The following is a 16,762-nucleotide window of genomic DNA, read 5'->3' as shown; positions in this document are numbered from 1 at the left end:
TGAAGCTAAATGACTATTTAAAGTGCATCTAAAAGTAGACGTTGCTTTGGCATCAGAATCAATTGACGCTAAATTTAGCATTAGCAAATGTAAATGCTAAAATCATACTTTAAATACAAAACTTCGTCAGCGTTAGCGTTTTCTTTGTGGATGCTAAAATATAACTTTGAAATCAGTTAGGACTTCAACTGAGTTAAAAGGTATATTTTTTATAAATAAACAAATCTGATATATTTTTAAAATAACAAAAATAAAACTCTGATTTCTCCCCACAAATATGCGTAACCATAATTTCCTATGTAATCATAATTTCATACAGACACACCTAATAACTCCAAAATTTAATACCAAATTAATAATTAGAGTACAAAATATATAACTAAGATACAAAATTATATAAAAGTACCATTACGCTTAGAAATGAAAGCGAGTCCGACCGTGCAATTTTGTCTGGTGTGTTTATTGTATGTTTCTTCATATTTCTAAAATGTTTATTTTTCCAAACTACATTTAGAAGAACCTAGTTATTATTTATATACATATAAAATTTATATACATATACATTGACAACAGCTGCTCCATGCATAGCACATTTTTTAAGCTTGATATTGACTATGACCTTGGCCTCAAAATATTCTTAGTTGGTATATTTATATACAAACACATCAAACCAACCTAAGCAATGATTAAGAAAATGTATATTCATCTAGCAAGTATCCCAGATAGTCTTTTATAAACAAGAGAAGACTCACTCGTTTATATAAAATAAACACTTCCTTACACTCTGTTTTAACCTTGTAAAATTTGATGAAAGTTTCATTAAACACTTCCTAGTAATATTATCATCTAGGATGTATAAAATGAAAACACACAATTTTCTTTTTCAACCACACTAAACTTGTCCTTAGTAAACATTATCAACCATATTTCATTGATTTAAGGAATAAACTCATAAACATTACACATATAATACCCATAATTAATATTTTAAACAACACCTCGACTCAAATAGAACAGAGGTGGGTCGATTAATAAAACAGATAGTACTCATTCTACTACTACAATGCCCAACACATGTGTGGTGAACCCATTTTGTTTATGAAGTTTTAGAGTTTTGCATAGGACAAGAGCAGTGATTGTCTTATATGTAACACTTCTTACCTATTTGAGCACAACAACATAAGTTACTTTGACAACATGTTGTTTCAATCAAAAAAACCACAATTACTAAACATTTCACTGTAAATTAAATGAGAATTATATTAATTTACAAGGCACTATCCACATAATGTAGGTTGAATTAATCTGTTATGTCGCTGAGTAACTATAAGGTCATTCGACAACCCTTAAGCGTGAAGAAAAACTCACAATAATTGAAAAGAAGATGCAAGTCCAAAAATCACACCAATATGTGTATGACAATACATTTACCGATGTCAGCATGAAAGCATCATCAATTAATATAGCATGAAATATATCAAAATGCATGATCAAAAAATATTATCCTAGAAAACTTGATAACAATAAACTTAAATATGATAATCATGCTATAACCAAATATTCAATTTCAAGCCAAATAAAAATCGAAACTTTATATCTCAATAAATATTCATGCTATGATTGATTGACATATATAAACGGAATGATTCTTTAAACAAAATAAAACTTTTTTTTTTTATAAAGCTAAAAATCAATTAAAATTTGTCAGGAGCAGTCTGAACCTCTTATAAAAAATTGGAACATACAAACTGAAACGAACAGTAGAAAAAACAAAGAAAACAATCCTCTAAAACAAGCAGGAAGGAAACTATCATCTTATATTCAATCTAGAGGAAGACATCCCATATCTATCCTGAGCAAGGAAAGATTGAATGAAAGAAGGAGGAGCTGGCCACCATTGTAAGAAGAACAGAGAAAGCCCTTGACCATGTCTAGCCAAAGCATCTGCAACCAAGTTACCTTCCCTAGGTATATGCACACAAACACAAGCAATGCTATGACAAAACCTGATACAATTATGCCATCTAACTCTCATTTGCCAAGGAATACCCACAATCTTGTGAAAAGCATTAACCACTTTAAGAGAATCAGTTTCCAAACAAATATTATTAAGGCCCAACTCCATAGCTTTTTCAATAGCAATCATGCAGGCACAAAATTCAGCTTCTAGAGGAGTGGCATGACCAATGTTGCAGGAAAGAGCCCCCAAAAACCCAAACTGAGAATCTCTGATTACTATACCAATAGCCCCACAGGGATGTGTGCCAACAGAAGAACCATCACAATTCAATTTAACAGTGTTGTAAATAAAACATAACTCTAGCATAAATGTTATAAATGTTTCCTAAATAAAGGAAACAAACTTTATATGTTTATAAACAACCGAACAAGACTAGAATTATTATTTTCCAACCTTATTTTTTGCACTACAAGATTAGGGCAACAATATTTTGAGATTCCTTAATAAAGTATATATATAATTACCAAATATATATATATATATATATATATATATAATTTATATTTTGCCTTCTTTTTCTCAAAATAATCTTTATGTACAAATTTTTTGTGAATCAGAACTAATTTTAAATAGAAATTAAATTGCAACATATGATAATAATCTTTAAAAATTATGTTTACCAAATGATTTAATATAAAATCAAATCACCAAAATCAAATGAAATCCAAATATTTATTTTTCAAAAGAGCGCTGCTAATTATAGCGAAACAATTACATTTTGCCTTCTTTTTCTCAAAATAATCTTTATGTACAAATTTTTTGTGAATCAAAACTAATTTCAAATAGAAATTAAACTCCAACAACATATGATAACAATATTTAAAAATTATTTTTACCAAATGATTTAATATAAAATCAAATCACCAAAATCAAAGGAAATCCAAATATTTATTTTTCAAAACAGCGCTGCTATTTATAGCAACACAATTTATCAAGAATTACTCACAAAACAGTAATTAACCAATTAAATCTCTTGTTTTCCGGAAAAGGGGTTAGAGTTTTAAGCCTTCAGCTACTTTCAACACTCAGGATGCTGTCGTGATCAGAAAAAAATTAATTGCATAAATTAATTGCACGGTAACGACTCTGATTGTTTTGATTTCCTGTCTTTGTGCGGTGTATTTTTGACTTCCCGTCTTAGTACGATGTTTATTTGATTCAGGTTGAAAGATTAGCTTTGAGCAAGTGCAGATCTGATCAATGACAATGACTTTGGCGTCGTCAACGTTGCAGATCCGGAGACATGAGTATTCCGGAGACTTGAATATAATCATGTTAGTCATATTTGTAGGCATATGTACTTTGCCGTTTTATGCTATTAACATGGATGATGTGAGTTTGTTCAGAAATTCATCCTTTTCGTTTTTAGCTAGCGAATTTGGATTTGTATTGTATCGATGTACTCTATCAATCTGAATGAATGAATATCGTTTATTTTTGTCAAAAAAAAAAAAAACCAATTGACATGAGTGAATTCCCAAATTAAAAAAAAAAAATTGCGTTCAAGCAAAGATCGAGGAAGAACGTAAAATCCATCTAAAAGCAAAACCCATACATAAGTTCCAAAAAATCAAATACGATGATCGTTCTGATACTACTTGTTAGAGATAAACTTGTTCAATCATTATGAATAAAAAACATAACCAATTAAAACATTGAACATGATCGGATCTACAACATGTTTGATTCATCAAGAATATTAATAATTCAAGGTATTAGGAATACCTCAATGAAACTCTCAACTAGTGTCTCAAGTTCTCTTCACATAGGGAGAAGAGAAAGTTTTGACGTGTACAGTATTGGGGACCATATCCTCATTTATACTCAATGATCATTACGGTTTTCCATTATTTCGTTAATGAGTCATCCGGACATCCACTCATTGAATCCATATTAATTAATTTAAATATTTAATTAATTATGTAGTTAAAAATTTAATAGCCTTATCATTTAATTTGAACACTAATCAAATAAAACTTACAATTGATAAATATCAAATATAATTATTACTACCATATTTGCCCACATAATTGATCTCATAATATAATTAAATTATAAAATATTTCAACCTAAGTTTATAGGAAACTAAATTTATAAATTCTCAAAGCAGAAACAAACATACCCAGTGCACTTTGGAATACCAGGTGTGACACACATGTGATCACAATCTCCGTCTTTCTTGCAGTCAAAAATTTCTTTTTCTATAATGTAAACCATAGAATAATTAGTGTCGGTAAAAGTGTTGAAAGATTGTGTATAAAATAAAGAACAAAATTTGAGAGGTTAAAAAAATGTACCGAAATCTTCATAGGCTGCAACGTGGAGCAGGAGAAGACATATGACCATAATATAAGGAAATTTGAGAATTGTAGTCATGTTTCTTCTCATTTGGATGTAACAAACAGAAAATTGTTTTATCATTTCTTAGTTTTTAACACTTATATATTGGTAAATACCTTTTTACACGATAACCAATAAACACTATAAATAATAATAAAAAATTAAATATCTCTTGATTGTATCCATGTGTCGTGTTTGTCTTTTCATGCGATTAATTTATTGCATTTCTTATAAAATTTTCACTATAAAATATTGTTTATCATTATTATTATTATTATTATACCCACTTTCATTTCCCCTTTCTTTTACCCAATCAAGAATTCCACATAAGCAATGTGAGAAATCATTGAATACCACATAAGCAATGATTTATCATCATTATTATTATTTCTTATAACTTCTTCGCTTAATTTCACATACCATTTAAGATCAAAACACATCAATGTAAGAAATCATTGAATACATGACGTGTTAGAGAATAAACTGCTTTAAATAGAGAAAATTTACATCAAGCCAAAAGCTCTACCAAAAAAGAAGTTAGATTTTTATAAAGCAATTGCAGGCTTGACAGCAATCCCAAATTAATCTAAGTATAGTTTTCGTTTAGCTAGAGGGAGATAATTGTTGGGATCAAAGCCAACGGTAAACACCGAAAGGTACGAAGACATTGTTGCACCAACATGTCATAGGCTTCCTAGCCGGTGGTTTTTATATTCAAATTGTGATAAAAACATTTGAAAAGCTTGGATAATGTGAAAACAATAGTCATATAAGGTGCAACAAAACATGGAAAATGAGAACCATACATTTAATGCACTTGGTTTCAATTTCACCTATACATATGAGCTTCAACAAAGCAATGAAACACAACAATCCCCACATAGTTGGAGAGAAGAAATACCACCTAAAAATATACATCACACACAAAGGAATACCACCTAATGACGGATCTGTTCATAAAAACGTATCAACCCCATTACTAACCCTCCTCACAATACTTTCCTCAAACCACCCTCCTCCATCAACATGTACACCATCGCGAATTTTCACAACTTCCCTCCACAACAAAGAACTACTCAGGCCCCCAACCACCAACCTCACTGCCTCCTCACCATAACGAGCAACCATCACCCTATACCACAAACCACATCTATTTACTAACAAACTCCAACACCATTTACCTAACAAAGCAGTGTTAATCTCCCTCATCTGCCTAACCCCAAACCCTCCAGAATCCTTTCCTGGACAAACATTTTTCCAGCTGATCCAAAAAATTTTGCTATTGTCCTCACTCCCTCCCCAAAAAAAATTATTCAATAAAGATTCAATATAAGAGATTGTACCTAATGGAGCTTTGAAGAAGGAAAGAGCATAGACAGACAGAGAAGTCAGTACAAACTTAGGAACGATCAAGCGACCACCAAAAGAAAGAAAGCGGCTCTTCCACCCAAATATTCTATTTCTAATGTGAGTCGAAACCGAATCCTAAAACAACAAACACTGAGTATTACCACCAATCGGAAGGCCTAAGTACAAAAAAGGCACCTTACCCATAGTACAATCCAAAATAGAAGCCGCTTCAACCGGCCAAGATTCAACAATATTTACCACAACCAACATACCTTTGGTAAAATTCATCTTCAACACAGACACCGTCTTAGTTAGAACAAGAACAGTCGGCAATGCCCGGACATTTTCCAAACTTTTGACACCCAAAAGTAATGTATCATCGGCGAACTAAAGATGAGAAATAACTGAAGAATTCGCGGGACCAATGCTATATCCAATGAAAATGTTGGACTGACCCATATCAATCATCATCATATTCAAGCCCTCTGCTGCCAACAAAAAGAGAAAAGGAGAAAGTGGATCACATTGTCTTAGACCCCTCTCTAATGGAAACTCATCTTTGGGGCTGCCATTGACTAAAACAGATTATGTAGTCGTGCACACACATTCTTTGATCCACTTCCACCACAAAATTGGAAAAGACATTTGAAATTCTATCACGCACTAAAAGATGTTAAGCACGATGTCAAGACACGCACAATGTCGAGCACAATGTCAAGACATCGTGACAACACAAATAACAAATAACTAATAGTAGATAAAAGCTGAAAGTAAAAGGCACAAGTTATTTTTTAACCCAGTTCGGTGCAACGCCACTTACGTCTGGGGCTACCAAGCCAGGAAAGAAATCTACTATAATAGTATTAGTTTGAAGCATGCATAAACTATCTCTAGTATACTAGCTCCGCAGCTAATCACTACCTGTGCAATTTCTATCTAAGACACCCCTAGATAAGAGACCTCCCTCTCACTTCCTCTCAATCACTCTACCCGTGATAAGGACAAATACAATGAAAATGGAGACACACTCCGAGAAACATAGTTCACTCTTGCTTAAAATCTTACAAGTGATTCACAACATACAACTCAACTACAAGTCCAACTTAGGCAACAAGGTGATACATGAGTGGCTCACAAACAACATGGTCAGACTAAAATCCTAAATAACTCTTTTGTTGTTCTATCAAAAAAAATAAAATAAAGAACTTGCTGTGAAAGCATTCTAGTAAGAGATAACGCATAAAATATTATCATACACAACTTGGTTAAAACTGTATATATTAGATACTTAAACACAATTTGACTAAAATTGCATCTATTAGATACTTAATCACCTTTGGTTTTATCATGAATATGAGTGGCATTGTAGCCACACAAAAATGTATTAGGTTGATGTAATTTGTATGCCTAGAATTGTCTCTAATAGACTCATGTATGCTTACAAATGCATGAATATAATTATGTGATAATCATGTTATTTTTATTTAATAATTATTTCACATGATCATATCTTGTTATAAGTTTATAGGAAACTAAATTATTTGCCAACTTATAAATTATTAAAAGCAGAAACAAAATGGCGTAATGCACTTTGGAATACCACCTGCGACGCAGATGACGTTATCACAATCTCTGTCTTCGTTACAGTCAAAAAGTTCATATTCTATAATGTAAACCATAAAATAATTAGTGTCAATAAAAGGCATGAAAGATTGTCTAAATAATAAAGTATAAAATTTGAGAGGATAAAAAAAAATGTACGTAAAACTTCTTGGGCTGCAATGTGAAGCAGGAAAAGACATGTAATCATAATATAAGCAAACTTTAGAATTGTAGTCATGTTTCTTTGCTTTAGTTTAGATGTAACAAATTGAAAATTGTTTGATCATATCCTAGTTTTAGCATTTATATATTGGGAAATAAATTTTTACAGTAATCAATAGAAGACATTAATAATAATAAAATAATTAAATATCTCTTGATTATATCCATGTGTCGTGTTTGTCTTTTCGTGCACTCAATTTACTGCATTTCTTGTAAAGATTTCACTATAAAATAATGTTTATCTTCACTAATATTATTATTTTTTACCCACTTTCATTTTCCCCTCTTTTTGGGTTTTCATGCTAGAAACAGGTTTGGCGCCATCGTAATGACAAAGTACAGGACGTTGATTTAAAAGCCTATCGTTAATATAGTTGTCCCACATGCACATGAATCTCTTTTTCAACGGCAGGAAGTGTGGTCTACACCAGCAGCATCGGTACAGCACCAACAATAACATATAGAAGTTTGGCAACCACCAAATGAGGATTTCGTGAAATGCTATGTAGATGCGACAATGTTTGAGGCGTATAGGTGTTTTGGCCTTTTTATGTGCATTCGGAATTCTAGGGGCCATTTCTTAAAGGAAGCTCCCCTCCTCAAGAAGCGGAAGATTGGCTTGGTACATAAGGCCTATCAAAGGTGTTTATAGAACTAGATTGTGAATAGGGTTGGGAATAGGCTAGGCCGGCCTACAGGGGCCTACGGCCTGGCCTGTTTTGGCCTGGCCTGGCCTGGACTGTTTAGTAGATAGGCCTAGGCTTAGGCTTTTTAGAAAGCCTGTTTAGTTAAATAGGCCAAGCTTAGGCTTCAAAAAAAGACTGTTAAGCCTAATAGGCCGGCCTATTAATACTTATTTATTAAAAAATATTTTTTATATTAAAATAATTGCATATATTAAAAATATAAACATCTTTTTCTCTATCTATTAGTTCCTTAATAGGCTTTGTTGTTATAGGCTTTTATGTAGGCTTTAATCTAGTTGAAATTTACTTGTAGTGAAATAGGCTTTTAAGTAGGCTTTAAGACAAGTTTAACCTATTTAGTAGGCCAAATGAACTATTTGATGGCCTTAATGTGAAGTAGGCCTGTAAGTAGGCTTTCAGGCCAGTCCAGGCTTTTAAATAGGCCAGGCCAGGCCTAAAAAAACGGCCTATGATAGGCCATAGGCCAGGCTCAGGCTTGTGATTTATTTCGTAGGCCAGGCTCAGGCCTATCAAAGCCTGGCCTGGCCTGGCCTATTCCCAACCCTAATTGTGAACTAATGATTGATAACATAGTTGATATGAATGCCAACCAAGCGAAGTTTTGTAGTATTATATCCGATTGTCAAGCTCTTTTACAACAACATCCAAACTTTAAGAAAAGTTTTGCTAGGAGACAATCAAATTTTGTCGCTCATACTTTAGTAGGGGAGTCAAGATTACATGCTCGTCACCAACAGTTTGATTTGATTCCATCTTGTATTGAGACTCTTTTGAGAAGTGAAATAATATGAGATTTTGATTGTGAAAAAAAATGATAGAAACATACTAAATTTCAAAAGAGAATACCATTTATATGAGAATGATGAAAATGAATCTCCGCCATCAAGATCAAAATAAATGGTCTAGATTAAAAAACTTCGCATGTGTCTACATTATTCTATCATTTCTCATATCCCCATTCCACTGTCCATCTTCTACAACCCACCATGATCAAATTCGTTATGTGTGTGTTCGACGCTTGCATTTCTCTAATTCACCATGACCAGGAATTGGTTTTACCTTTCATCTACTTACTTTTGGTATTGATTTTTGCATCTCGATTGTTCAACCATGTCTGTCTATTCCACTACCATAAAATTGAAACTTTTGAGAAATATGGCCATTTTATTTCCGAATCCAATTCACTCACTTTATCTGGTTTTCAATTTGGTATAAAAAAAAAATTATTGCTTTTGCTTTCCCATCATTGTTTCTGGTCTATTGTAAATTGAACATTTCATATAATCCAATTAATTTACAGAAAGAAAAAAAAAAAACATTATTTTTTATTTATTGTCAATTAAAATATTCAGATCTCACCATGATGATGGTGATGAAGAGCGATGTGAACAATCCGGAGACCAACAACAAATGATGGAACGTATCCCGTGAACTTAGCTCAGTTGGTAGGGATATAGCATTTTATATGCAGTAGTCGGTGTTCGAACCCCATACACTCCACTTCTCCACAATTAAATTGTGTGAGTTATAGCTACTAGGCTATTTGACAAAAAAACAAATGATGGAAGGTAAGAGAAGATGAGAAGGTGAATGGATTGAGGATAGCATGTGGAAAGGCATATGTGTTATCTAAAATAAGTTTTTTAATCTAGACCATTTATTTTGATTTTGATGATTGAAATTTATTCTCATCATTCTCATATAAACATGTCATTCTCATAGTATACATCCTCGTATATATATATATAAAAGTTTTTCTATGATGGAGAAGTACAACATAGTTCAAGTCAAATAAACAATATGTCTTCAAAATACACGAATTAAGATACAATAAATCTTAACCGACATTATAACCTAATTAAATAAGGGGTTGAGAGTCCAATGATAAAGATCAGAATAAAAGTTATTCTTCTTGGATTTAATCAATGCCCAAGATAAGGGTTTTACCATATTGATGATTGTTCCTCATTAATTTCATGCCGTCAAAAAAATAAACTATTTATGAATCTCTAGCCCAAATGCAAGATATCAAATGAATTTGATGCATTCATTGTCTACCACTTGATACCAAACAGAGAAATTTATTTGCATGTACCAATTTAGCTATTATTTGATAAAACACCACAAACCCAACCACCCAACTACTTTTGTCCAAACCTTCCAGAAAAAAATATTTAGACTATGACAGGGATCTAAAGTTCTATTTCTAATCCTTCATAAATCAAAATTACAATTGAATCAAAGGAAAAAAAAAATATTTAGCATTCAAATTACAATTTCTCTTGTTGTATTGTTTTTGTGTCAAAAGCACCATAAGTTGATTAGTAAGCCCATGCTTGAGACTTTCAATAACACTTAAGAAAAAAGAAATAGGTCAATCCACAATTAAAATAGAAGAACTTCATATTTATTTTTTCATGCAATGAAAATCCTAAACACGATAGGCAAAGAAGAAGAAATAACAACAATATTTGGATTTTTTTTTTTGCATATTCTTTAAAGTAATCAACAAAATATTGGCATTATATCCTCCACAATATCAAGAATTTTTTAAAGAGACCGTTCTATTTTTATGACTATTATGAGAACTCATGTGTGTGTATCAAGACCAGCTCTTAAAAAATTAGCTGAATATAGAACAATGAAAAATTAAGTTATAGTCAACATTCACACTTGCAGGTGAAGGCATAGTTCATACCTCTTGCCGAAGCATGTTCAAATTTTCATGCACTAAATAATATTATGTTGTCACATTCTCATCAATTGATAATCTGATAGTGTCAAATGGCTAAGAAGCACATGCATGCTCTCCTTTTACTCATCCATAATGCTTTTTGTGAAAAATCTAGAGGAATCTTTCCAAATTTTAATCTTCTAATAACATGCCTATAAATAAAGAGTCAAAGCAATAAATAGAACAAAATGGAAATAAGTATCACATGATGCCAATAATTATGCCTGATATCTTTGACACCAAAATCTTGGTCCATAAATCTGAAAACACCTATCACATGCTGGTCATTGCTTAGGCTTTTAAATATTACAACATATTTAGACACAATCATAAACTGGGTTACACCATCAAAACAACATAGATGCATGTTCTACCCAAACTTTTCATTACGCTTCCCCTGATAATTTGAGCAACTAACTTTTGAAAAGTAACAAAAGAAATGACTAAAAAAGTTATACTTAGTCGACAAATCTTATGCTACCATAACTGAGTCTTTTATCGAAACAAACTTAGAAAGGGCTTTAAAACCAAAAAAAAAAAAAAAAATGCATATGAGATATATTTGAAATGTGGTGTTCTCTTAAGATTTAAATTATAGAGTTAAACAATAGTATTACATAACATTGTTTTTCATGTTTCATGAATCACTTTAGGAGCCACATTTGGAATATCATCTAGAAAAATTAAAGATAAAAGAAGAATAAGAAGTCATTTAAAGACAAAACAAACCTTCCAAAAAGAATTGATAAATAAACAACTAATTTTATGCAACCTTTAATCCATGTCGCCTAAACCTCCATCACATTCAACATATCTTCCACAAATGCCTGTTTATTAAACCTAAATAAAGTAAATGTACCATTTCCAATCATTTTTTTACTAGCGGTAAGAAAGCCAAATACCAAAAACATTACCACCACCATCTTTACTCAACATTAGTTTTTCCCACCAAGATAAATCTAGATTACACCAAGCAAAAAACCCCATTATCCACCCCATATTTACTTCATAAGTATTTAAACCGTAAACTCTATTCATATATCCTCCAACACCACTTCTCCAAAAAAGCAATATTTACCTTTGGAACCCAATTAAGCAAGCAAGTATAAATTTAAGCCAAAATTGTCTACTAGCTAGGGCAAGTGCTCATGATACAACTGTTCCAATAAACAATTGTAATTTCTTTGGCACCTTGAAGTTTGATTGAGTTTTGGTATCAGTGACTACAATTTATTTAATATTTGAATTTATTTTAAAACAAATTAATAAAAAAAAAAATTGTCTTTGTTACCAACCAAATACATAACAAAAAACCTACAACGAAGCAAGGAGATGAAGATGAATTGAGTTTTTTTGTTATAGCTTTGGTTGAAGATTGGTCAGCAACAATAACCCATGATAGAGAGAGGTCAAGAAAGAGTTGAGATTTATTAAAAAAATAAGATTATCATATTGCTTTTCACAAATCGTTGCTTTAAATTGAGGCTATTTTTTGTTAGTAAAGCTCGAGTTCAGAAAGGGGAGGGGGGATGCAATTTCTGGGTTTGAAACCCATAAATTTAAAGGGAAAGAAGAATACCCAATTTTATTAATTTGGGATTTTTGTTATTTTAATAAAAATATATTTTTTCGAATCCAACAAGGGCTTGCCATCACATCATTTTTAATACATGTCAGCGTTTAAAAAAAAAATGGAAAATTGGATAACGAAAATGAGTGGCATCGTAGCCACACAAAAATGTATTAGGTTAATGTAATTTGTATCTAATAGACTCATGTATGCTTATAAATGCTTGAATGAATATAATTATGTGATAATCATGTTATCTTTATTTAATAATTATTTCACATGATTACATCTTTATTTTATTACAATTCATTTATTTTACATTGGCTAAGCAGCGACACATATTCCCAATGCACTTTGTAACAGCATGTACGGAGCAGATGTTATCACAATCTCTGTCTTCCTTGCATCCATGTAATCTTTTTTCTACAATGTAAACCATAAATAATTAGTGTCAACAAGGAGATGAAAAATTGTGTATAAAATAAAGAATAAAAATTGAGAGGATAAAAAAATGTACGTGAATCAACTTGGGCTGCAAGGTGAAGCACAAAGACACATATGATCATAATATAAGCAACTTTGAGAAATGTAGTCATGTTTCTTCTCCTTTAAATGTAATAAATAGAAAATTGTTTGATCATTTCCTAGGTTTTAGCACTTATATATTGGCAAATACTCCTTTTTAAGGGATAATCATTAGACACCATAAAATGGTTAAATATCTCTTGATTGCATCCATGTGCCATGTTTGTCTTTTCGTGCATTTAATTTGTCGCATTTCTTATACAAACTTCACTATTATTATTAGGGGACTTCTATGGTACACCCGTAAATTACGGTGTACCGGTACTCTCGCTTATAATTTTTATAAATTAACTATAATTTTTATGAGGAAAATAGGTGTTTGTTGACATATATATTTTAGAAAATATCATTTTATATGAAAAAAAAAACATCATTTCATTTTTTATAAAAATCATACTAATTTTTTTACATTTTATTGTAAAAAATACTCAAAATTCTCTATTATGAGTAATAAGAATTCAGAAAAATTAAATTTTATTGCGTTGACGTTTTTGGTAAATAAGATTTAGTTATTATAATTATAGGTGATAGAAAATAATTTTTTTCTACAAAAAATAACTCATTTAACTATTAATTTAAAGATTTTGTGTACCAATACAGTCAAACTGTTGGGTGTACCATAGAACTTGCCTTATTATTATTATTTATCCATTTTCATTTTCCCCTATTTTTGGCTTTTCATTTTCCCCTATTTTTGGCTTTTCACGATAGAAACGAGTTAAAATTTAAAAGAGAATACTTTTTATTTTTGGGCAAAGGGAATGTTTTTTTTTTTTGTTTTTTAAATGGAAAGATAAAATCCAAGAAGAATGACTTTTAAAACTCTTTTCATATTTTGAACATATTTATAACTTAAATGAATGGTAAAGGGAAAATCAATTTATTTATTTATACCCATTTTCTTTTAGAATGCCTCTAAATTGATTAAATCTAAGAAGAATGACTTTTATTTTAAGTATTATCTTGCATTTAGTCTAGGTGAAGGATACTCTTATCTTGACATCTCTAATATAAATAAAAGTCATTCTTCTTGGATTTAATCAATGCTCAAGATAAGAGTTTTACCATATCAATGATTGTTCCTTTCATTAATTTTATGTCGTCAAAAAAACAATTTATTTATGAATCTCTAGACTAAATGCAAGATAATTAAATGGATTTGATGCATTTACGCATCTGTCTACCACTTGATACCAGACCAAGAAATTTCTTTTCATGTACCAAGCTATTATTTTTGATAAAACACCATAAACCCAACCACCAACTACTTTCGTCTAAACCTTCCATAAAATAAAGAACAAAAAACAAGATGTTGTGCGCTCTCATTAAATACACATTCGTTGACACACAAACAATACTCCAATTGATTAAAGCCATGCTTGAGTAGATTACCCCTTGTTTCTAATCAATCATTAATGTTGATGGTATGCTTCTTTGAGAGAGTATCCTTCACCTAGATTTTAATTCCAAATCCAAGCATTTTTTAACATTTTAATGCAAAGAGATGTTAGCCAAAGAATCTCTACATTCTCCCACTAAATTATCCTCCCAAATGAAAATATTTTTATGCAACCTCCGGTCCATGTAGCCTAAACCTCCACTCACATTCAACATATCTTCCACAAATGCTTGTTTATTAATTGATAAATAAACTAAAAAGATTGCTTGAGTATCCATAAAAATTTCTCTGATCACCCACAAATCAAACCAAAATAAAGTATATATACCATTTCCAACTACTTTTGGCATGCGGTTAGAAAACCAACTACCAGGAACACCACCACTATCTGTACTCAACATTAGTTTTTCCACCAAGATGAATCTAGATTACACCCTATAAAAAACCCCATCCACCCCATATTTACTTGTTAAAAATTTAAACCATAAACTCCATTCACACCCCTCATTCTCCTACATCACTTCTCCAACAAAAGCAATATTTACCTTTGGAACCTAATTAAGCAAGCAAGCATCAATTAAAACCGAAATTCTCTACTTGAGCAAGTACTCATGATACTACTGATCCAATGAGCAATGGTTGTGAGTATAATGACAATCAAATACCACTATTAATTGTCTCGTTAAATCTCCATTACCCGAACGTTACAAAAAGAAGAAGAAAAACCAAACATTCAATCCATCAGTCTGTGCAACTTGCATCATATATATATATTCAATATAAGAGAATTAAGAGTAGTAGACAGTGGAGGATGGAAATCAGTTCATCGTGTTGTCTATTAAACTATCTTCCTTTCCATTGTTCTTGTACCATTATTGAGCATTGTTTGTGAAGCTCCATCGTGTTCAGGCCTCGAGTGCACGAGTTCACACACGCAGTTGTGTAAACCTTAGGGAGCAAAACCGGATTTGGGTTGCACCCGGAGATCCACCGAAAATTTGCTTTCAGGACAGTGACTTTTGTCACGGCACAACAACTCTCTTCTATCTTTCCTATCTATTCAAAATCTATTATATTTTACTCTTAATATTTCCAACAATCTGAAAGCAAATTTATTTATTTAATCATATTTGGTAATATCGACTTTGTGATTTTTCTATGTATCATGTTCGTTCGAATTGCATGGAAAGGATCACTCGGTGCCCTCATCAATTGGATGTTAAAGAAGGGGCATGTGAGAGTTCAAATAAATCATCATCTAATTTGAGGTAAAAAGATGAGCTTAAAATACAAGTAAGTGTCTTAAACTCAAGGACATGTATGTAGATATTTTTTTAATCTAATGATAAAAGAATTTTTATGTCCATGATTGCCGGAAATTATATAAATATGTTTTGGCTTGGTGATAAATTGCAAGAAAATACAAATTGAAATTTCTATGTGGTGATAGTTTGACTATAATTTGAGATGTGTCTATGAAAGTTTGATTCTTTAAATATACAATGATAGCTAAAAATCAAAATAAATTTATGTATGTGATTATTGATATGTTTCTATATATCCATAAATATCCTATTATCTTTGGAGTATGCATGTTTTAATAAACTTGCAAAGTAGTAAATTTTATTGTATAATTAACAAGCTAGAAACTTTTTGAGTTGATTGTATTGTTGATGAATTCATATGGTTATATATAATTCATGTTTAACTTTATGTTACATGCATGTTGAGGGGAAAGACCTGTGAAAAATAAAATAAAATTATAAGAGTGGGAGGGTCATTCTCTTAACGTTAAATTACTTAAAAGTGGGGGTTATAAGAAGAACAAAAACAATTTTGTGAATGATGTTTATTCTACTTTTACTCTTGTTATTTTTTAATGTGCGCCAAACTTTTGAAACAAGGGAAAGTAGAAGGATTAGAAGAAGGGAAAAAATTCTTGTGGACATAGAATGTATAATTTTCCTGTTTTAGTAAGAGTAGAAGATGTTGATAAATATGAATAAAAAGCTATGATTAAGATAATTTTACTTTCCATGAGCATGTTTGGGTTAACCAATGCTATTTTATTATTATTTAAAATAAAAATAAGGTATTAAATGTGAACTAAGTTCCATGGTAAATATGGTTTGAAATTAGTGAATACACCTTAACATGTCCGACCTTGAGGGAGTGCAAGGTGCTCAATTAAGTCGGGCCTTCAAAATTTATGGGCCTCCGAAAAAATTAACTC

General features: G+C 31.3%; 1 protein-coding gene and 1 long non-coding RNA gene across 4 annotated transcripts; both read right to left on the bottom strand.

Annotated features, from left to right (window-relative positions):
• Positions 1 to 1,649: 1,649 nt before the first annotated feature.
• Positions 1,650 to 7,598, bottom strand: LOC11424795 (uncharacterized). Of its 3 annotated transcripts, none has more exons than XM_039835027.1 (5): positions 7,472 to 7,598; positions 7,314 to 7,373; positions 4,318 to 4,332; positions 4,143 to 4,221; positions 1,650 to 2,235 (listed from the first exon to the last, which is right to left on the bottom strand). In XM_039835027.1, the coding sequence occupies exons 2-5, from the start codon at positions 7,368 to 7,370 to the stop codon at positions 1,811 to 1,813; spliced, it is 576 nt and encodes a 191-aa protein (XP_039690961.1). In that variant the 5' UTR covers positions 7,371 to 7,373; positions 7,472 to 7,598; the 3' UTR covers positions 1,650 to 1,810. The 3 variants fall into 3 exon arrangements, with proteins under 3 accessions (XP_039690961.1, XP_039690962.1, XP_003618239.2); XM_039835028.1 differs by having other exon boundaries at positions 1,650 to 3,432; positions 7,472 to 7,592; XM_003618191.3 differs by lacking the exons at positions 7,314 to 7,373; positions 7,472 to 7,598 and having other exon boundaries at positions 4,318 to 4,427.
• A 5,246-nt stretch (positions 7,599 to 12,844) lies between these two features.
• Positions 12,845 to 13,200, bottom strand: LOC11424093 (uncharacterized). The gene is made up of 2 exons (XR_003013266.2): positions 13,063 to 13,200; positions 12,845 to 12,968 (listed from the first exon to the last, which is right to left on the bottom strand). It is a non-coding gene; the product is annotated as an uncharacterized lncRNA (long non-coding RNA).
• Positions 13,201 to 16,762: the final 3,562 nt, after the last annotated feature.

This window comes from Medicago truncatula, chromosome 6, assembly GCF_003473485.1.
Source record: "Medicago truncatula cultivar Jemalong A17 chromosome 6, MtrunA17r5.0-ANR, whole genome shotgun sequence".
Taxonomy (NCBI): Eukaryota; Viridiplantae; Streptophyta; class Magnoliopsida; order Fabales; family Fabaceae; genus Medicago; species Medicago truncatula.
Note: the sequence above shows the minus strand (reverse complement) of the source record. Positions and strands in the feature narration are given on the sequence as shown.

Coding starts and splice junctions, on each gene's coding strand:
- LOC11424795 (XM_039835027.1), bottom strand. CDS start 7,370: ATGAACTTTTTGACTGTAACGAAGACAGAGATTGTGATAACGTCATCT. Junction 2,236..4,142: donor GGTATTCCAAAGTGCACTGG/GTATGTTTGTTT, acceptor CTATTGGTATAG/TAATCAGAGATTCTCAGTTT.